This window comes from Typha angustifolia, chromosome 15, assembly GCF_048772165.1.
Source record: "Typha angustifolia cultivar Huaian chromosome 15, ASM4877216v1, whole genome shotgun sequence".
Classification (NCBI taxonomy): Eukaryota; Viridiplantae; Streptophyta; class Magnoliopsida; order Poales; family Typhaceae; genus Typha; species Typha angustifolia.
In genome coordinates this window covers 22754999-22773737 of record NC_133253.1, presented here as the reverse complement: position 1 = coordinate 22773737, position 18739 = coordinate 22754999, and the positions used below count along the sequence as shown (strand labels likewise).

Sequence of the window (18739 nt, the reverse complement as noted above, 5' to 3'; positions counted from 1 at the left end):
TTTACAATCAATTTGATTGGCTTTTATTTTATTTACATATTAAACTTGTTATTCAATTTCAATTTATTTCAGCTTAAATAGGTTGTAGCTCGGCTTGGGCTCGATTTGGATTGATCCGGCTTGGCTTGAATGAGACTTGATAATAGGCCCATTTCAGGCTCGGGCTCGGTTTGGTTCGGCTCGAGTTGAGCTGAGACGAGCCTTAGGCCATTTCAGAAGCTCAAAATTCATTTCAAGCTGAGTCTGAGCTGAAGCCGGCTCGCTCAGATCAGCTCGTTTACACACCTATGTCTGGGTTACTATTCTTGCATATGGTAAAATTTTTTGCATAACTTATTACATATGATATCTTATTCAAGATTTGATTAAAATGTACATAAATTAGCATTTGGTTGTAAAATATATTTAAATAAAATCTAATTCATGAATAAATATCCTCTTATGCATGAATCAAATGCCATTTACATTATTTAGAATTAAGCAATTAAGGCAAGTTTTTACTCATATTTTTTTATATTATTTTAAATAATATCGAATTGTTTGAATATTTTTTTATGAAATAAAATATTTAAGTGACCTAAGAATTTTAATCCAGTTAATTATAACTAATTATTTATGTATGTGTGCAAATGATTAAGAAATTTATGTTTTATAGAAAAATCAGGTTTACTATTTTTTTCTTAAAAAAGAGATTTAATTTTTTATTTCAAAATTAAAAACATTCCAAAATTAGTTACAAAATCTTGAAAATATTTATTATATATATATAATATAATATATCTTTTTAAAGGATTATTTATGAGATGACAATTTATATGGGATTAAGTATTAGATTATTATTTTTCATATTTTCTTTGCATGAGTTATAAATAAGGGTTGCAATATATATTTTAAAAAATATTGATATCTTAATTTATGGGTAATTTATGCATAAATTATATTTAGAAGAATTATATTGAGATTTATGTTTTAAAAATGATGTTAGGAAGATTCTTTCAGTCTTATCCCATAGCTGTTGACTACTGACTTAAGTAGGGCTTGTCTTAATCGTGGATCTTAATTAATATATTTCCTCTCTTAGAGAGGAGTGACATTAAGACTGTGTTGTGTTGAATCAAATCAAATAACATAATTTCGATTCATAAACACTATTTATTTTTTAAATCAAATAACACCATATCCGAATTAATGCTCTACAAAAACTTTTGCCAAGAGGGGAATAGGGAAAAGGATCTACTCTGCTCTGCTGATCTCAAACTATACATATTGGGAGAACAAATTAAATGGGGAGATGGTAGGGCTGAAAACGGGTCGGATTAACTCCGACCCGACACGCTATCCGACCCGACTCGGATCGGATTCGGATAAAAAATTCTATCCGATTCGGATATGGATTCGGATACGGGTCGGATATATTTTTCGGATTCGGATACGGATATCTTTAGAGATTGAATAGACACATGTTTGCCATGGTGACGAAGATTTTAGGTACTATTTTATTAGCTATGACTAATAGAGTAATGAGGTTCGATGCTCTGGATATTTAAATTGTTTTTAGTTTATTATAATATTTTTTACAGTTTAGATAAGTTGTTAGGGTTTATTTTTTTTAAGTTTATTTTTTGAGAGATAATTATTGTATTTTAAATTTCTTAGGTCTAAATGTCTCTATTGTATTCTTTTAATTTAGTATTTATCTTGTGTAACCATCATTTTGTAATAGTTATTAAGATTTTGGTAATCCTAGTCTTTTGTTATTTGAGAGTTTATATCATTTTTTAAGCGGAACTCTTGCACATGTTTAGTCGACTCATAAATGAACAAGTCACAAGTTTGGATTAAGACTGATTCCTCCTTGCCGACACTCTAAATCGAATCCATGATATTTGGTTGGTTCACCAATCGAATAATTGCCAATATTTTCTCTCTTATATAATATTTCTCCAAATATACAATTTCTCATGTATTTTGTGAAACCAGAGATGCTACGAATTGATCAACAGACACAGAATGCTTAATTCTAATAATCTGAGTGGCATTTGATTCATGCATAAAGGGATATTTATTCATGAATTAGATTTCATTTAAATACATTTTATAACCAAATGCTCATTTATATACATTTTAATCAAACGCTCATGTCCAAGCACGGCGCCGATGACATCAAGGTCGATGCCACCATGTTCGACGGCGCTGCACTAGTTCTAGAAGCGCCGTTGTTCAAGAAGGGGCTCCAACTCCATATAAGCCTCGTCGTCGAGGTGTCGAAAGGCGAGGAGAGCGATTTAGTTCTTGAGTTCATCTGCTCTGTTTGGCTTAACTCGCTTGTATGCAGCACCGCGGCAGCTTGAGGAGGACGAGCACCGAAGGAGGAGGCAGGGGTGTGGGATGTGGGATTTGGGGATTAGGATTTTCTAACCCCCTTTCTATCGAGCCTATCGAGGTGAGCCTGAACAAGCCGGCTCTAGCTCAAACTCAACTCATCTCTAACCGAGCCGAGCCAAACTAGAGCTCCAGCTAAGCCGAGCTCGAACTGCTTGTTTATTTTGACAACCCTACTAGGACATGTTGAGCTTAAAAATAAAAAAATAAAGAAACATGGACCTGTATATCACCTCATCTATTAGCCATTAAACTAAATTAAATTAATGAAATTATGCAACTGCCCTCAATAAATAAATTAAATTTATGAAAGAGGGAAAGTGAAAGTGTATTTTAGTTTGTTAATATTAGACTGATAAATAAGTGCATTTTAATCAATTTGTATATAATTTAGACTGATATGAGTGTTACGTAAACAAAGTCTATTAGTAAAGCAAATGATAAAGTAATAGAAAAGGGCAATTAAAAGTAAATCTAAAATTTAGGTGCATGCTGTAATAAAAAAACAGTTGAGGAATTTTCGTAAAAATCTGAGTGTAGCTGAGAGTGTAAATATAAGTAACCTATTATAAAACTACGAGTGCAATCATAAAATGACTATAATAGAGGGTGCCATTTGCAAATTTCTCACAGAAAAAAGATAATATAAGACATACATGGCTTTATGGCTTTATGCAAACAACCGGTATGCGCTCATAATAAATCTAGTTCTAAAATAATTTATACTCGATGTGACAAGAGAGGGAGGAGTGACGGCAGAACGTCATTCCCAGTTTAAGACCTACAACCCTACTTTACTAGCCTTGGTCAGGTTTGCTGTCTTGCTAAGTATTAGAGAGAGAGGGCTGCTGCACCCTGTAGATTTGGTACCTTAGTCTTATAGTGAAACCTGAAAATTTTAGTTTGAGCTCTATGATCAGATTCTTCACCAAGCTTATGATGGAGGCTTTCGTTAGTGATATTGGAAAGGAGTAAGCGGTAGACATAGAAAAAAATGTAGTTCTGCATTCTACATTTATATTTTTTATGAAATAATATTCAATTAGATTTATTTTATAATTATTTAAGTAAGTGACCTAAGAATTTTAATCCAGCTAATTATAGCTAATTATTTATGTATGTGTGCAAAAGATTAAGGAATTTACATTTTACAGAAAAATCAGGGTTACTATTTTTTTTTATAAAAAAGAGATTTGATGTTTTTTATATTTTAATATTAAAAATATTTAAAAAATAATTACAAAAGTTTGAAAATATTTAATATTTATTTTATTATAAATAAAATATAAAAGATCTTTTTAAAAGGATTATTTATGAGATGACAACTTATATGGGATTAAGTATTAGATTATTATTTTTCATATTTTCTTTGCATGAGTTATAAATAAGGGTTGCAATATATATTTTAAAAATTATTGATATCTTAATTTATGGGTAATTTATGCATAAATTATATTTAGAAGAATTATTTTGAGATTTATGTTTTAAAAATGATGTTAGGAAGATTCTTTCAGTCTTTAGCTGTTGACTACTGACTTAAGTAGGGCTTGTCTTAATCGTGGATCTTAATTAATATATTTCCTCTCTTAGAGAGTAGGAGTGACATTAAGACTGTGTTGTGTTGAATCAAATCAAATAACATAATTTCGATTCATAAACACTATTTGTTTTTTAAATCAAATAACACCATATCCTAATTAATGCTCTACAAAAACCTTCGCCGAAGAGGGAACAGAGAAAAGGATCTGACACGCTATCCGATCCAATTTGGATCGGATTCGGATAAAAAATTCTATTCGATTCGGATACGGATAGAATTTTTGAAAAAAATTATCCGTATCCGTTTAGTTAGGATATGATTTTAAATTTTACTATCCGTTCAATATCCGAATATATTCGAACTAAAAATATGGATCTGAATATGAGTTAAATACTATTCGATCCGTATCCAATCTATTTTCACCCCTGGGAGAGGAGATAGAGGGCCGGTCTCTTGCGTACCCCAACCTCTGCCAGATCAACTAGAGGCTCTGCAAGAGGATCCTCAAGCTCCTGACAAGAGCTAACTCTACCTCTTATTTTCCAACAAATAAAAATAAGTTTGTTTTTTTTCCTTTCTTTCTCTGATCGAACACGCAAGTATTGTTAATTCCGCTTTAAAGCTATATAATTAGATCATCTTGCTTCTTTTGTAGATTTTGTTCTTCAGGTTCTTCATTCATAATGCTAATCTAAAAGATCTTTCCTTTTATTTTCCCTGGTTTAATATTTTCCTCTTTGGTGAGTTTGACCTAATCACAGAGTAATCACAGTAAATTAGCTACTAGAATTCAACTCAGATCAAAGATAAGTAAATGGTAAATAATCCTATTTAAATTTGATAATGGATAGAAATATAGAATCAAATTTAAATTGAACTCTTTCTTCCATAGAGATAAAAAAAAAAATTTCAAATTTAAATTAAACTATATCTCCTAGCTATTAAGATCTAAGTATATCTATTATATTTTAATGTACAATAATTCCTAGTTATACTCTTCTTTCTTAAGTGTATCCTCTTTCTGCAAGGATCCGGGTAGAACTTCCATAATAGAGATTATTTTCTCACCACGATAACATTCTAACTCATAAAACGTTAAAAGCACAGCGTATTCTTTCTGCTTCTGCACATTAATGTATATATTCTACTGAAAAGGATTGCCAATTTCTTTTGGTGTTCCTTCCAGGATCTCGGAAGTTGTAGCTTGCAAAGAGACCTAACGTCTTTGAGTTTTCATTTTGATAATTTCTATCACCGATAGCTACTCAGTTGTTTTCAATAAATTATGTTACAGGACTATGCACAAATTAGGAATTATGCTCCAAAGTTAGCATTCAATTCCATTCATCTTTTCGTGATTCAACCAGTAATACTCACAGTAATCGTGGGAAAGTCTGCATGCATACAGCAAATTTTGCTGACAATGGGAGAAGTGGTGGAAGGAAACTGGGGGCAGCCGGCAGCCATCAGCCGGTAGCCGAGGCGGAGGAGAGGGGGAGAGATCCGGAAAGGTACTAATGGGAAAAACCAAAAAAGAATAAAAAAAAAGAGAAGGATTAGTAAAAGAAGGAAAAAAGGTGGAAAAACTCTCTATACAACGAGAAAAATAGGAGTGACGAAAGTTAAACTGACTCTGCCCTAGCTCTATAATTAAAAACTCGAAATGAAACCTAACGGTCTCCTCTCAAATAAGAGAGAGCGAGACTTTTAGGTATAATTACAAGCTTTATTGGGCTATATATGCAAATAGACTTTCTAAAAAGTAAGAGGGCGAAATTGAGGCGATGGCGACCTCCTCCGCTGAGAAGAAGAACGAAGAACCCAAGAATCGCCGAGAAGTGTTAAACCTCCACAGCAAGACCCTCCTCAAGAGCGAATCCCTCTATCAGGTAAATTTAACTCGATCTTCCCTTAACCCACTCCGAGATTTAGTCTAAATCCAACGATTAGTTAATTAATCCCTAAATTACCAATTCCGTTTGCAGTACATCTTGGATACCACCGTGGTCCCTCGCGAGCCCGATTGCTTGAGAGAGCTCCGTGAGATCACAGCCGAACACCCATGGTAAATCTAACCTTGATTATTCCTCTATCTAAGAGATTTGCTTTAATTTTTTCTGATTTTGTTTGGAATTTGGGGGATAGGGCTGGCATGGCTTCTTTACCTGATGAGGTCCAATTCATTAGCATGCTGCTCAAAATTATGAACGCTAAGAATACTCTAGAGATTGGAGTCTTCACCGGCTACTCCGTGCTTGCTACTGCTCTTGCTCTCCCTGACGATGGCAAGGTAATTTTGAACAAATTTATCATGTAATTTAATTTTCCTATTGATTAAACTCCTAACATCGAGTAATTAATAGCCAATACCTACACGTTGTTATCCTTTTTGTTGATAGATATTGGCATTAGACATCAACAGAAAGAGCTACGATCTTGGCCTCCCTGTGATCCAAAAGGCCGGAGTAGAACACAAGATCGACTTCCGTGAAGGCCCAGCGTTAACCACTCTTGATGAACTACTAGCAGAGGTTAAGAATAATTACTAGTTTTCCTTCTCCTGTTCTTTTTTCTATCTATTTATATTTGTATTAAAGTGTACTCTTTGATGATGATGATGATGATGATGATGATGATGATGATGATGATGATGATGATGATGAGGATGAAGGAGAAGAACAAAGGAGCGTTCGGCTTTGCGTTTGTGGATGCGGATAAATTCAACTACTATAACTACCACCAGCGAATGCTACAGTTGGTTAGGGTTGGGGGAGTTATCGCCTATGATAACACACTGTGGGGTGGATCAGTGGCGGGGATGCCGCCGGACTCGGCGATCTCGGAGCGCGACAAGATGATCGCCGAGTCTACAAGGGAGTTCAACAAGGCCATCGCTGCCGACCACCGGGTTGAGGTTTGCCAGCTGTCAATCGCCGACGGTCTTACCCTTTGCCGTCGCCTTTGATGCATATTTATGTTTTGATTGCTTTCTATATTTCTGCCGGCCTTAATAAATGACAGTGGGTTTTCGAGTATTTGTGTGCTTTGATTATTATATCAGTCTATGAGTCACGAGTTCGAATCTGGGGATGATATTTCCAAGCTCTACAAGAACTAATCAGAATTTTACAGTTTATCTTTGGATTCTGAGATTAATCACTAATTGATTGCAGTGATGCATTACCAAATAGAAACAAAGTTTCCAATTTAGAATAAACCCAAATTAGAGCGAGTACTCTCCCCAATTATTCGGAGAGTATTTTGCGTATCTCATAGTACTTCCAATGACGTTAATATAAACTCACCAGAAAATAAAGCGCAGCGAATAATTAACCGATTAATGGTTGCCTCCACCTTGCGCATCTCTAACAAGTTTATTCACACAATTAATCTATCTGAGTTTATCTTTATCGCCTGTAAATAAAATCTTATTCAGATCTAAAATTATATATTCACAGCCTTCGAGATATTCTTCTGTAAACCTGAATCAAGATGTGTTTGCTACTGTACCTTATTATTATTATTATTATTCTCTTTCCTTCTTTCTTGAGAGAGAATGTGTGAGGACAGAGCCTCAGCTAACCTTGCTATTGTACTGTTGTACCAAGTATTGTAGTGCCACTTTGTACATGGGCTCTATTCTGGCCTTTTTGTTGCATAATTTGAGACGCAGATTCTTGGATACGGATGTAGCAATTAAACACATGTAGAAGGATAGAACTTTAGTTGACCAAGCGAAGGTTTACATCTCCATTACAAACCAGCACCAACTAGTTGGGTGCACAATTTTGAGCTAAAACAAGAATCAGCTAACAAAACCTACTCAAGATTGTTGCATTAAATTTGAGAAAATCTTATTCTAAAACCAAAATCTAAATATCTTACAGCTAGTTTCCTTCTTCTTCTTCTTCTTCTTCTTCTTCGATCTCTGGTACTGCGTTAAGATCAAACTTTAGCGGTGTGTTGTCTGTCTTGCTACTTTTATCATCGTAAAGGGGCGCAACCGGCGGAGGAGCAGCGTGGTTTTCTGGTATATAATGTCTTCTCATGTGCCCACCGAGAGCTTGCCCCGTAGCGAACGCCATGCCGCAGGTCTTGCATCGATGCTCCGTGGTTTGTTGTTCTCTAGACGTCGAAGCAACCTGAGTTCGCTGATTAGCTTCTTCAATTTGATCCATCATGGTGACCTCCTCTAGACTATTCTTAGCCTTGTTATGGCTGGCTGTGTGGCCACCTAACGCTTGGTGTGTAGGGAAAGACTTGTCGCAGATATGGCATTGATATCTTCTATCTTCAGGTTCTAATTCTTGATGTTCGACCTTTCGCCTCTTGCTCCGTATGACAGATGATGGTTGGCTGCTTAATGCTGCTTCAGTCTTTACTTCACCATTGCCTTCTTTCTCTGAGTGCGCGCCACTGCTGCTCGTTGATCCTTCGACATCTCTCAATGCAACCAGCTTTGAACAAAAGCGATTTTCGTTTATATTCGTCAGTTGAACCACACTGTAAGCAGCAAGGACCTCCAAATTCCTATAGTCTAAAATCCTCTTCACACCCGTCTCTGCCGCAGGGTTTGGTGCAGGCACTGCTCGTTGAGACGATGAATCGGCAATAGGTTTGATCTCTTCCTTCTCTTTGGATGATTGATCTTTTCCTTTGTTATGCAATCTCATATGACCATGCACTGCTTTTATTGATTTGAAGGCCTTCCCACACTTAGGACAATTATAGCTCTCGGAAGGTGCAGCGACATTGTTGGTACTGGCATCAACTTGGTTCCTCTCAGATTCGAGATTGGCATCAGCAGAAGCATCATTAGATTGCTCTTGGGGCTCCAAAAACTTGATATGAATGCACCCGTTACCCTTCGCCGTCACCTTCACCTTCACAGTTTTATCTCCTGATTCCATTGCCAAGCTATACCAGAGCTAAGCAAGTGCAGAAGCAAAAAGAGAATCTATCTATGACTAAAATAGAGAGAGAGTTGGAAAGAAGAAGAAGAAGTGGAGGCAGTGAGGGGTGAGAATAGATGAGCCGATTTCTGAACAAGAGTGTATCCGAGCAGAGTTAGTGAGATAAGATCCCACAAATCCTATACTTCCTTATTCGCGAGATTTTATTACTATACGCGCGCTATTATTGTTTGTCGAGAGATTATGATGGGAAGAAACAGTTAGAGATAAACCACCGCGGAAGATATTTGATAAGCTGTGAGATTTAATTCTATCTTTTCCGAATAGGATTAGATCTCTCCGAGTTGTACTATATTTGGTCACTGGGAGTTAGGTAGTTTTTTTAATCAATAACACCCTGTATCTTAGTAAATTAAAAGAAGAATACTAGAGATTTTTTGTTATCCTTTTCTTTTATTTTTCTTTTTTTTTTGAGAGAGAGAGAGAGAGAAATGAATCACCGGATTGTCAATTATTTTTATACTTCTAGAGCTCAAAAACTAGATATGGATTAGACAAAAAAATTAATCACTTTTTAATATAAAGATACATTGCTCTTACTAAATTTTAATTAATATACTAAATTATTTAGTCTAAGTTCTAAGTTGTTACGCTGCCGAGTTTTAGTTGAATTATGTCGAGCCAAATCGCCAATCCAAGTCGGAGTCACCATTGGTCTTGCTCACATTAAATTTTCTTAGAGTCAGAGGTTTCGCAACTTCTATAAGTTGGTGGTGAATCATAAATAAGTTGAGGACAAAAAAAAAAGAACTAATTCTCTCAAGAATTGGCCAAGGGGTATATATGAATAACTTGGTAACCCGTGGCATGCATCATGGTCCAAGCTCTAGCTATTTTTCTCATAACTGCATTTGCCAACGCTTGTAAACCTTGGCGATCTCACTCTCATCTGGTTTTTGGATCAGTGAGAAGGGAGACGACGATGGATATTATAACCTTAGCATCTCACTCTCATCCAATATATCAACGCAGACCCTGCCATTTGAGTTGATGTCTGTGTGATAAATCTACAAAGAAACAAACAAGAGCTATCATCTTCCAATATTAACAGCATTCTGGGTGAGTTCAAAGAACCCTAGCATTACTTTAAGATAACATCCACTGTGTTTGTTTAACTGAATTTCTAACCTTGCAAGAATGTTTCAGTGCTAATTGAATTAAGACATAAGAAGCAAGAACTTGTAACCTTGCAGGAACTTTCCAAGGAAACCAAAGCTCTCATTCTTCTTTCAAACCAAACTGACACAAAACTTACAGTCGCAGTACTTGGCAGCATGCAACCGGTAAGAATGATGAATCTAAGCAACCAATTTCTAAGAGTAAAGTCTAGCTATTTCCAATTATTAATCATCCTACTTATTTAGTAGAAGTTGAGATAAGAAAGGGACATATAAATTAATATACTTGCTATTGCCTTCTTTGCTGGCTGTAAAAGGAATGAATCATAAAACCTGAGCCTGTGCCCTGTGAGAGCCGCGTATGGAGGAAGAGATAAAACTTCTCTTGGATGTTTCAAAAAGATAAATAATTAATCACCATGCATGCCTACTTTCATTTTGGTAAGCATTAGCGAAGTTTGCTGCATGAAAAGGAAATAGTATTGGTAGGGCTGCTGCTGTGTAATGCCTATCTATATAAATCCACCTCCTCCAGTGGGAAAGGAAGACTTCAAACTTCAAAGTTCCCTCACATTGATATCACCTAAACTGGACGAAGATTGTTTCAATGGCAACCTAAGTAAGCATAAAATAGAAACATTGATGTAATATTAATGGGAGCAGCACCTGGGGATTAGTAAGGGAAAGTGTATGAGGTGATTAATTAGGAGAATTTGGAGATTAATAACTAGTAACGGTATGATTAATTGTGGATCCGTGGCGCAATGGTAGCGCGTCTGACTCCAGATCAGAAGGTTGCGTGTTCGATTCACGTCGGGTTCAAAATTTTTCTTTGTAATTTTATTTTTGCCATGCTAAATTTTAATTAGGAGAATTTTAAGGTTTAGGCCGTAGTTGTCTAATGTGTTAGAAAGAAGGGTTAAATATATTTTATCATCTTGTACTTATGCTCAAAATTACTTCATCCTCTGTACTTCAGAAAATCTCAAATTATTCTTATTCTTATGACCACAATAAAACGTTAGTTTTTCTGTTAAACTTAATTTATGAAGTCAAAAGAATTAAAATGGCTATATCATGTTTATTAGAAAAATATACCAATTTTGAGATAATGCAGCTAAATTACTAATATAGTCATGATACTCGATTAAATTTAACAGAAAAGTAACCGTCTCATTTTAATCATAAGCACAGGAACTGATTTAAGACTTTTTTTAAGTACATGCGGATAAAGTAATTTTAGGTATATATACAGGGAGGTAAAATTCATTTAACCCTAGAAAGAATTAAAACATCTTTGTCGAGCATATAATTAGACTATAAATTCATGATTATCAAAGTAAAAAAGAAATTGAGTAATTTTAATTTGTTATATACGCTATCATTTTTCATAAGGCCCGAATAGAGAATGAAATGCTGAAATAGGGAGGGGGAGGTCTATACCCTTGCACTGGAGATTAAGATGGCCCTAAATATTTAATTAGATGTAGAATGACCTGGCAAGTTATTAGTGAATTGCTTCTATGTCGAGAAAATAAACATTCAAATGACACCATCTTGATCCCCTGCAGTAAACCATCAGTTAATCCTTAAAAAACCTTACGAGAAGCATCACACAAAGAGAAAAGTGAAAAAGATTATGATCCAAGCAATTGAATTGAATGCTCCAAAGCAGTGAAATATCCATCACAAAAATAGTTTTTCCTACATAATAAATCCTTGATCTGAAACTATCAAGATCATTAAAATAAAGGCTTTCTACTTCTTCCCTTCAGAGCAACAGAAAAGAAAGCTAATGTCTTGCATTTTCCTTATCACTCCTTTAGAAAACAGTGATTATGAATACTTGTACAGCTTTATGGGCACTCCATATCATGTCCATAGTTCACAAGATCATAAGAATCCAAAAACGCAATGGTAATCAGAATTTAGTATGCAATACGAGGAGGTAAAGCACACGAACCTTTTACTTTAACTTTGCCAAGTTAGAGAGTTAAAAGAAAAAAGAAAAAAAAAATATCATGAAGATTGAATAAAGATTACACTGTAACCACTGATCTTCTAAAGGAAGTTGGAAGTCCTTAGCATAGTGAGAGCTACCTTATAATCGTCTTTCCACCTCACCATGCAGTCTCTAAGCATCTGTACATTTCTTTATACACTTCAGCAAAGTACAAATTTATTGAGAACAAACATGAGAAGATTTCTACTTTCTTCATGACTCTGTTTCGAGTATAACTGGCATTGTCTAGGAACCCTAGTACAGCATCCCGCAACTGAGAATGAATACAAGTCACAGATCCAGCATCGGACTTGGTTTTACCTCAAAGTAGCGAGTCAATATATGAATAGTTCCGGAGGCGGCTGTACTGGAGGAGACTGCCGTAGGTACGATCCCACACACCAACAAAAAGAGCCTCCGTATCTGGACTAAATGACATGCCAGAGATCTCACCAAAGAAGTCCAGCTCTTGTCGCTTGTTATACCCACTTCCTACATCAAAAATATGAACAAAATCTGCAGGTTCCGCCATTGCCATGAACTGACCATCAGATGTGAAGCGGATTGACCGTATGGCTCCAAGGTTGCCTCTCAATACAGCAACTGATTCGGAGAGGTTCCGCACATCCCAAATCCGACATGTCTTATCCTGGTTACCAGTGGCAAATGTACGACCGTCCGGATTCCATGCTGATGCAAAAGAGTAGTCCAAATGACCTTTCAAATCATGCACAGTCTGCAAGAAGAGAATAACATTAATCTTCTTGTAACCTTTGCAATTCAGTAGCGGTCAAATATTTTCCATTCCTTCATGGTTTTCTCACTATAGTGAGCCAAAAAAATTGCTTTCAAGTTACCTTTCCTGTATGAGCATCAACCAGCAGTCCCTCAGGGTTATCCCCCACAATGACTAGAAGCTTCCCATCAGGACTAAGTGATGTGTGCTGCAACCAACAAATACAATAAAATAAATGGCAAGTCAAGACCTATTAGAAAAAACTTCATTGGGCAAGTCTAAATTATGAAAATTCTAGGGAGTCTCCAAGCAGTTCCACCGCAACATGGGAGAATAGTGGCAGAGGAAACTCATCTCTTCTGTCTCCTCTTATTCATTACTATATAGAATTTGCATCTAGTTATATTGATTCTCTTTAACATATATAAACTTTTTACCAAATAAGAACCGATAAAAATCCTATGAATCAACGAGTGGTTTAGATTCCACACATCATTGTGAAGAAAGCAAAGACACACACACAAAAAAAATCCACTATGAATTGATGAAGATAAAGGCTTACATTCACCGGCCATTCAAAACGGAAATGCTTGCAGAGCTGAAACTTCTCCATATCAAAATCCCGAACTCCACAGTCATTGTTTGAAGCCATGAAATGAACAGCACCGCTATACAGGTCAATTTCAGATCAGACCAAACATTTATGTACTCAAAAAGGAAGCAAATTATAACCTAAAGACAATCACCTAGAGCTGTCATAAATATCCACAGCATTAGTGATAGCATTGTCATCATATGTTGTCCGACAACAAAAGCTTATTCCTTCGCGATCTAAATACTGCATTAGTCATCAAAGTAAGAATATAACATCAAATCTTGACGTTAGTAAATACGGAAATGAAAGATAATGGCAAGAAAACTGACATTGCCAGTCAACAATATTCAATACATTCATATCTAACACCTTGTCATTAAGGTTAATTTATGGGCAGAACCAATCTTAAGCCCTACAAGGGAAGAAAAGGCCCTGCCAAGGACAACTTTCTTTTCACCAGTCATTACAATACAATTATATATGCATGGCCCTTTAATAAACACATGCTAGGCTCAATCAAGATCATCCTATTGAAGTATCAGGACTCAGACAAGCCCATCAACCTGGACGGTCATGATGCCTAAGTCCATGCTAGGTCAGGATATTGCTTGCTTCAAAACCTGTGTAAGTGTCCATTGCTAGTTCCGGCCCACAAGATGCCTAAACTACCACTCGCCACCCCCTCAACCCCCAAAGCATTTTCAGACTCATCAGCCACAAGTACCACAATCTCATGGCTCATTTAACTAAACCTATAGAACACGAGGGAACTCCTCTTGAAGGGACATGTAAAAGGAAAACCTGACAAATGTGTTAGTTTGTTACTAGTTGGAAGTCAAATGTACAACAAGAAAAACATGCACAGTTAAGAACAATAGAACCAGCATGACCTATAAACCCTATATATCCAAAAATGAATATATATTACTTTGCAAATTAATTCGCCTTGGAATCCACCAGCTACTAGCAACTTATCCTTCACTGCCAACGTACTGACTTGAGTTTGAGAAAAACCTTCTAATAAACTTCCAGGATGTTTCTGCAGAAGAGTAAAAACAACCATAACATCAAGATGTAGATATGAACATCAAGATAATAATAAGACATAGACGAAAGAGTATTACCTCACGCGGAGCCACATGCCCTTGAACATTCATTATTTCATACCTCTCACCAGTTAATGCTGACCAGTGAAGCACTAAATAGTGTGACATTAAGTAGACATCATGTTTTGATGTAGCCCATACTAGATTTCTCAGCTGCAAAGAGACAAGTACTTAGAAATTTTTTGGAGAATGCCAAAATTAAGTATACGATAAAAGAATATAACAGCTAACACTACTCTAGGTATTCAGTTATCTGCAGCAATGAAATCTCACACATAAATGCAAATGTCATCTATTTATAATGACAGACTGCGGGGTATACAATTAGATCCTTGCTTGCAGAGATGAGAAGGGCAAATGAAATTCTTTGAATGGAACACCAACTCAATCTCATTTTTCGTTTTTCCCTCGATTGGGCTCATATTTAGGGAATTAGCATATGTGTCAAATATGCGCTGTAGCTAGGACCTTTGCGTTCCAAAGAAAGGGGAGCTACAGTACTTTCAGCTCAGCACATGTTCAAATTTGATAAATTTAGTTTCAAGCTGAACAAAACCAAGATCCAGCTTGCTTGTGTTCGGCTCGTTGACACCAAGTTACAAGTGCCGAACTACAAAGAAGGCTAATAGGTCATTATCTAACCCAGATTAGCACAAAAAAATAGTCCCTTACGTTGTCATAAATAATCAAATCCTAAGAAAATCAGCTAGTTCACATCTTTGCCATTTGACTTTACACCATCTATCATGCCAATGTCATCTAAAGAAGATAAATGGCCCTGACCAGTAAATTACCCAGCACTACTTCAAAACTACTCCGATCAAGGCACCTGATATTAAAGATGATAACATTTGAAGTTTGAAACAACAAACCAGCATCAACCTTCAACATTAGTTTGTACAACTGTACTTCATAGCCTTTACCCCAGAATTGAAATATTTTCTATTCTTTTTATGACATTTCTAAGTTTCTTCAGTATTATCAGCCAAAAATTATTGATATCTGATCTTACCAGATTGACCACAACCTTACCTATGTTCTAGCTAGGTCCAAGTTACATGGAGTAGCAGGCTGTGTTTATTTTCCATAGTTCTCATAGAGTAGAAGAGCCAATAGCTTAAAAAGAAGAAATGGAAAAAAAGGAAGAACAAAGATGTGAGCTATTGAGAGTAACAACCTAACATTGTTACATTAACCAGTTGATTAAAAACATTAAACAAAGAACCAGCAGCCTTAGCTGTCAAATTCCTGTAACTGCTGAGTGAATCTTTCCTTCTTTCATTTCACTTTCTTTTATTCTCTAAATGACATCCAATTAGGAACCTTACAGATAGGAAAGCAGTGTATTTTTTGTTATAGCACTTTTGTTACACACACACAAAACAGATAGGAAAGTAGAACGAGTACGAGCCCGAAAAAATGAGAATGAATGACTATCTGGACTTATGAAAACAATTTCCACTAAGATATCAGCAAAAGGCATGACTCTTTGAATTTGTTGATCAGCAAATAGTGTGACAAAATTTTAAAACATCCTTACAGCATGAAATAGTCATCATCAATATACTGCTATTGACAGCTATGAAATAGGCCATGATATTACTGGAACATATTTGCTTACCTGAAAATGAAGGATAGTTGATTTTACAGATCTCGTATTACGCCGAAACTCATAAAACATTCCCCCTTTCTCCGTTTGTTTGCACTCCTAAATTCAAGGCCAACATATTAAAACATATATATATATATATATATATATATAAAAGATTAAAAAAATATAAAATAAAAATCTGAATTTTGGGCAATTATCGTACCTTTCCTGATAATTCTCCAGAATTAGGTACATTCTCATAATTCTTGTACTGCTCTAACCTTGTTTGCCTGTATTTATCCCTTGTGATGCTTAACCTATCCCAAGGTATTCCTTGGATATCTCTTCCTTTCCTTGCCTGAGCTGCTGACGTATCAGTTACCTTACTGTTCTGGAGAAAATCAGAAAGCTTTCTTCAATAAGTACCACAAGCAAATGCAATGATAAAAGTAAAATCAGGGAACCTAGAAAAGGTTCGGAGGTGAGAAAGGATTCAAAGAAAACTGTGAACCCATTAAAAGATGAATATGTTATCAGTGCACAAGATATTCAAAAAAAAGAGAGAAAGTAAATTAAGCACATCGTACAGATTGGCCATATTCTTCATCATCAGAATCTGAATCCCCCATCCCTCTTCCATGATATTCTTCATCCATGTCATCCTCTGCATCACCCATTTCATAATCATCTGCCATCTCGTCAACGTCGTCCCCATTATACCGAGACATATCCGCTCCTGATGGTATATCTATTTCAGAAGGAAAATTAAGTCCCACGACTGCTAAAAGAAAAGTTACTCCACAATCTGATTAAGAAAACTAACAAAAGAAAAAGATGCCCGGAACATAGAATTCACACTCACAACATTCGGCATGAAAATTGTGCACTACTACTGAAAGAAATGCAAACTGGTTCAAGGCATCTAATTCTAATACATACTTTTTCACCGATAGAAAAACCTTGCATAAATGATGAGCTCCAACTACCTCATCAGTCTCATAAGATAAAATTAAGGCAGCATAAATCAAAAAGCTCAGTAATGAGGACAATCCAGATTGACAAATACAATTAGGCAGCATACTTTTTCAATCCAACATAATTGACAAATACAAAACAAGTCAACAGATGCATTTACTCAAGAAAACAAGAATGTTGATTATTCCATCGCAGACAAAACTATGTATCAAAGGAACACCTGACTTTGCCGCATATATTTATTTGTTTGCTAACAATTAATTCCAAAAAATCGATCCAAAAAAATTGTAATGATACCCGACGAAAAAAGTACAAGCCCTGCAGGTAGAAATTTAGGGATTCTATCAGAATCTTCTTCGCCATATGAAAAAATAACTCAAAATCTCAAGTACCACTACCACCCTCTCCTCTTCCAGGAGAAGCTCGAGAGTACATAGATGGGAACGCAAAGTAAAGAAGGAGATGAGATAACAACAAGGTCATATCTTTATCATAAATTCCTTCCCTTTAGTTAAGATCTCTAAAACATCCCCGCCACCAAGAACGAAGAATAAACTAAGATCAGAACCCTAAAATTCCACAGTCATAATCGAAATTGGCAACCCAGAGAAACAAAAAGAAAACATGCAGATCTGAATCAACCGCAGAAAGATCAACAATGTCAAAGTCCACCTAAATCTAGATCCAATTACATTATACATCGCGAATAAAAAAAAAAATCCAAACTTTTTATATTACCTTTCTAGGGTTTGAAGCCTTCAGATCTCGCAAGAGGCAATGATCGGCATCAATCTAGGGTTAGGAATCCGAAGAATCGGACGCCTTCCAAATCGAAACCAGACTAATTCGAGGGAATTAATAGGATCGATTCTCGCCGACTTAGGGTTGAGTTTTTTTTACTTTTTCGAATTCTTTTTTCCTTTTCATTTGCCTCATCGCGGACGACGAAAGAGAAAAGGACAGGTTTATGGAGTAGAATAATGGACGCTTTACAACATTGACCTCGCCATTGTCACCGAATCAAAGAAATGCCATCGAGTTCAAATACATGAACTAATGTTTGTTATTAGGACTAATTACATGAACTAATGTTTATTCTCATGTAGATCCCTTATTTTTATTTTTATAATATTTTAAACCCTTCAACTATCTTATATTAAATAATCATCTTAAAAGAAGACAATATTTTCTTAGGATAAATTCTAACTTCACTCTCAAACCTCAAGTCTCAAAATTAGTGGAGTGGCTAATTTGTAATTGAAAGGAACCTACAAGGGCTTTCTTGTCAAATTAAGAAAAAAAAAATCCATGGTACATTAGTAGGGACCATTAAAATATTGTCGGAAGCTAATCAAGGAGATGCATCAACTCCTTTTACAAGAGATGATGGTTCATAGATAAGCATTGCAAGTCATGTTGGGCCCAGTCCACCTTAAATGAAAGCTCCTTATCTTTTAACTACTGTTTTTAGCCCCTTGAATTTGAGTCTGGATTTAGTTTATTCTTCTTCTACAAGCAAAAGCTGCATAATATATTTATCTCTAGAAGCTCCTTAGTCCAGTGTGCATGCTGCCTAGATTATTTCTTGCTAGTTTAGAGGGGACATGCAAGATTAGACACCGTGCATATCATACTGGTGTGATTTAAGACACTAAAAGTAATCGATCTTTTTAATTAATCATCCACTCAGACTGCAGTGCCTGCATACAACTTGGCGTTGC

The 18739-nt window shown here is 35.8% G+C and overlaps 3 protein-coding genes and 1 non-coding gene across 7 annotated transcripts; 2 read left to right on the top strand and 2 right to left on the bottom strand.

The window, feature by feature from the left end:
- Window positions 1-5651: 5651 nt before the first annotated feature.
- Window positions 5652-6957, top strand: LOC140776972 (caffeoyl-CoA O-methyltransferase 5-like). The gene is made up of 5 exons (XM_073120854.1): window positions 5652-5811; window positions 5908-5987; window positions 6068-6212; window positions 6322-6453; window positions 6594-6957. Exons 1-5 carry the CDS (start codon window positions 5707-5709, stop codon window positions 6885-6887), a joined length of 756 nt encoding a protein of 251 aa, XP_072976955.1. The 5' UTR covers window positions 5652-5706; the 3' UTR covers window positions 6888-6957.
- Window positions 6958-7095: 138 nt separating this feature from the next.
- LOC140776971 (zinc finger protein ZAT9-like) lies at window positions 7096-9216 on the bottom strand. Its single transcript, XM_073120853.1, has one exon. It carries the CDS (start codon window positions 8830-8832, stop codon window positions 7810-7812), a length of 1023 nt encoding a protein of 340 aa, XP_072976954.1. The 5' UTR covers window positions 8833-9216; the 3' UTR covers window positions 7096-7809.
- Window positions 9217-10763: 1547 nt separating this feature from the next.
- Window positions 10764-10835, top strand: TRNAW-CCA (transfer RNA tryptophan (anticodon CCA)). The gene has a single exon. It is a non-coding gene; the product is annotated as a tRNA-Trp (tRNA).
- Window positions 10836-11956: 1121 nt separating this feature from the next.
- Window positions 11957-17956, bottom strand: LOC140778341 (uncharacterized WD repeat-containing protein C2A9.03-like). Of its 4 annotated transcripts, none has more exons than XM_073123007.1 (10): window positions 17757-17956; window positions 16631-16821; window positions 16267-16429; window positions 16074-16160; window positions 14471-14605; window positions 14275-14385; window positions 13498-13589; window positions 13314-13419; window positions 12873-12959; window positions 11957-12751 (listed from the first exon to the last, which is right to left on the bottom strand). In XM_073123007.1, the coding sequence occupies exons 2-10, from the start codon at window positions 16756-16758 to the stop codon at window positions 12338-12340; spliced, it is 1323 nt and encodes a 440-aa protein (XP_072979108.1). In that variant the 5' UTR covers window positions 16759-16821; window positions 17757-17956; the 3' UTR covers window positions 11957-12337. The 4 variants fall into 4 exon arrangements, with proteins under 4 accessions (XP_072979108.1, XP_072979107.1, XP_072979106.1 ...); XM_073123006.1 differs by having other exon boundaries at window positions 16631-16791; XM_073123005.1 differs by having other exon boundaries at window positions 16267-16434; window positions 17757-17955.
- Between the last annotated feature and the right edge of the window lie 783 nt (window positions 17957-18739).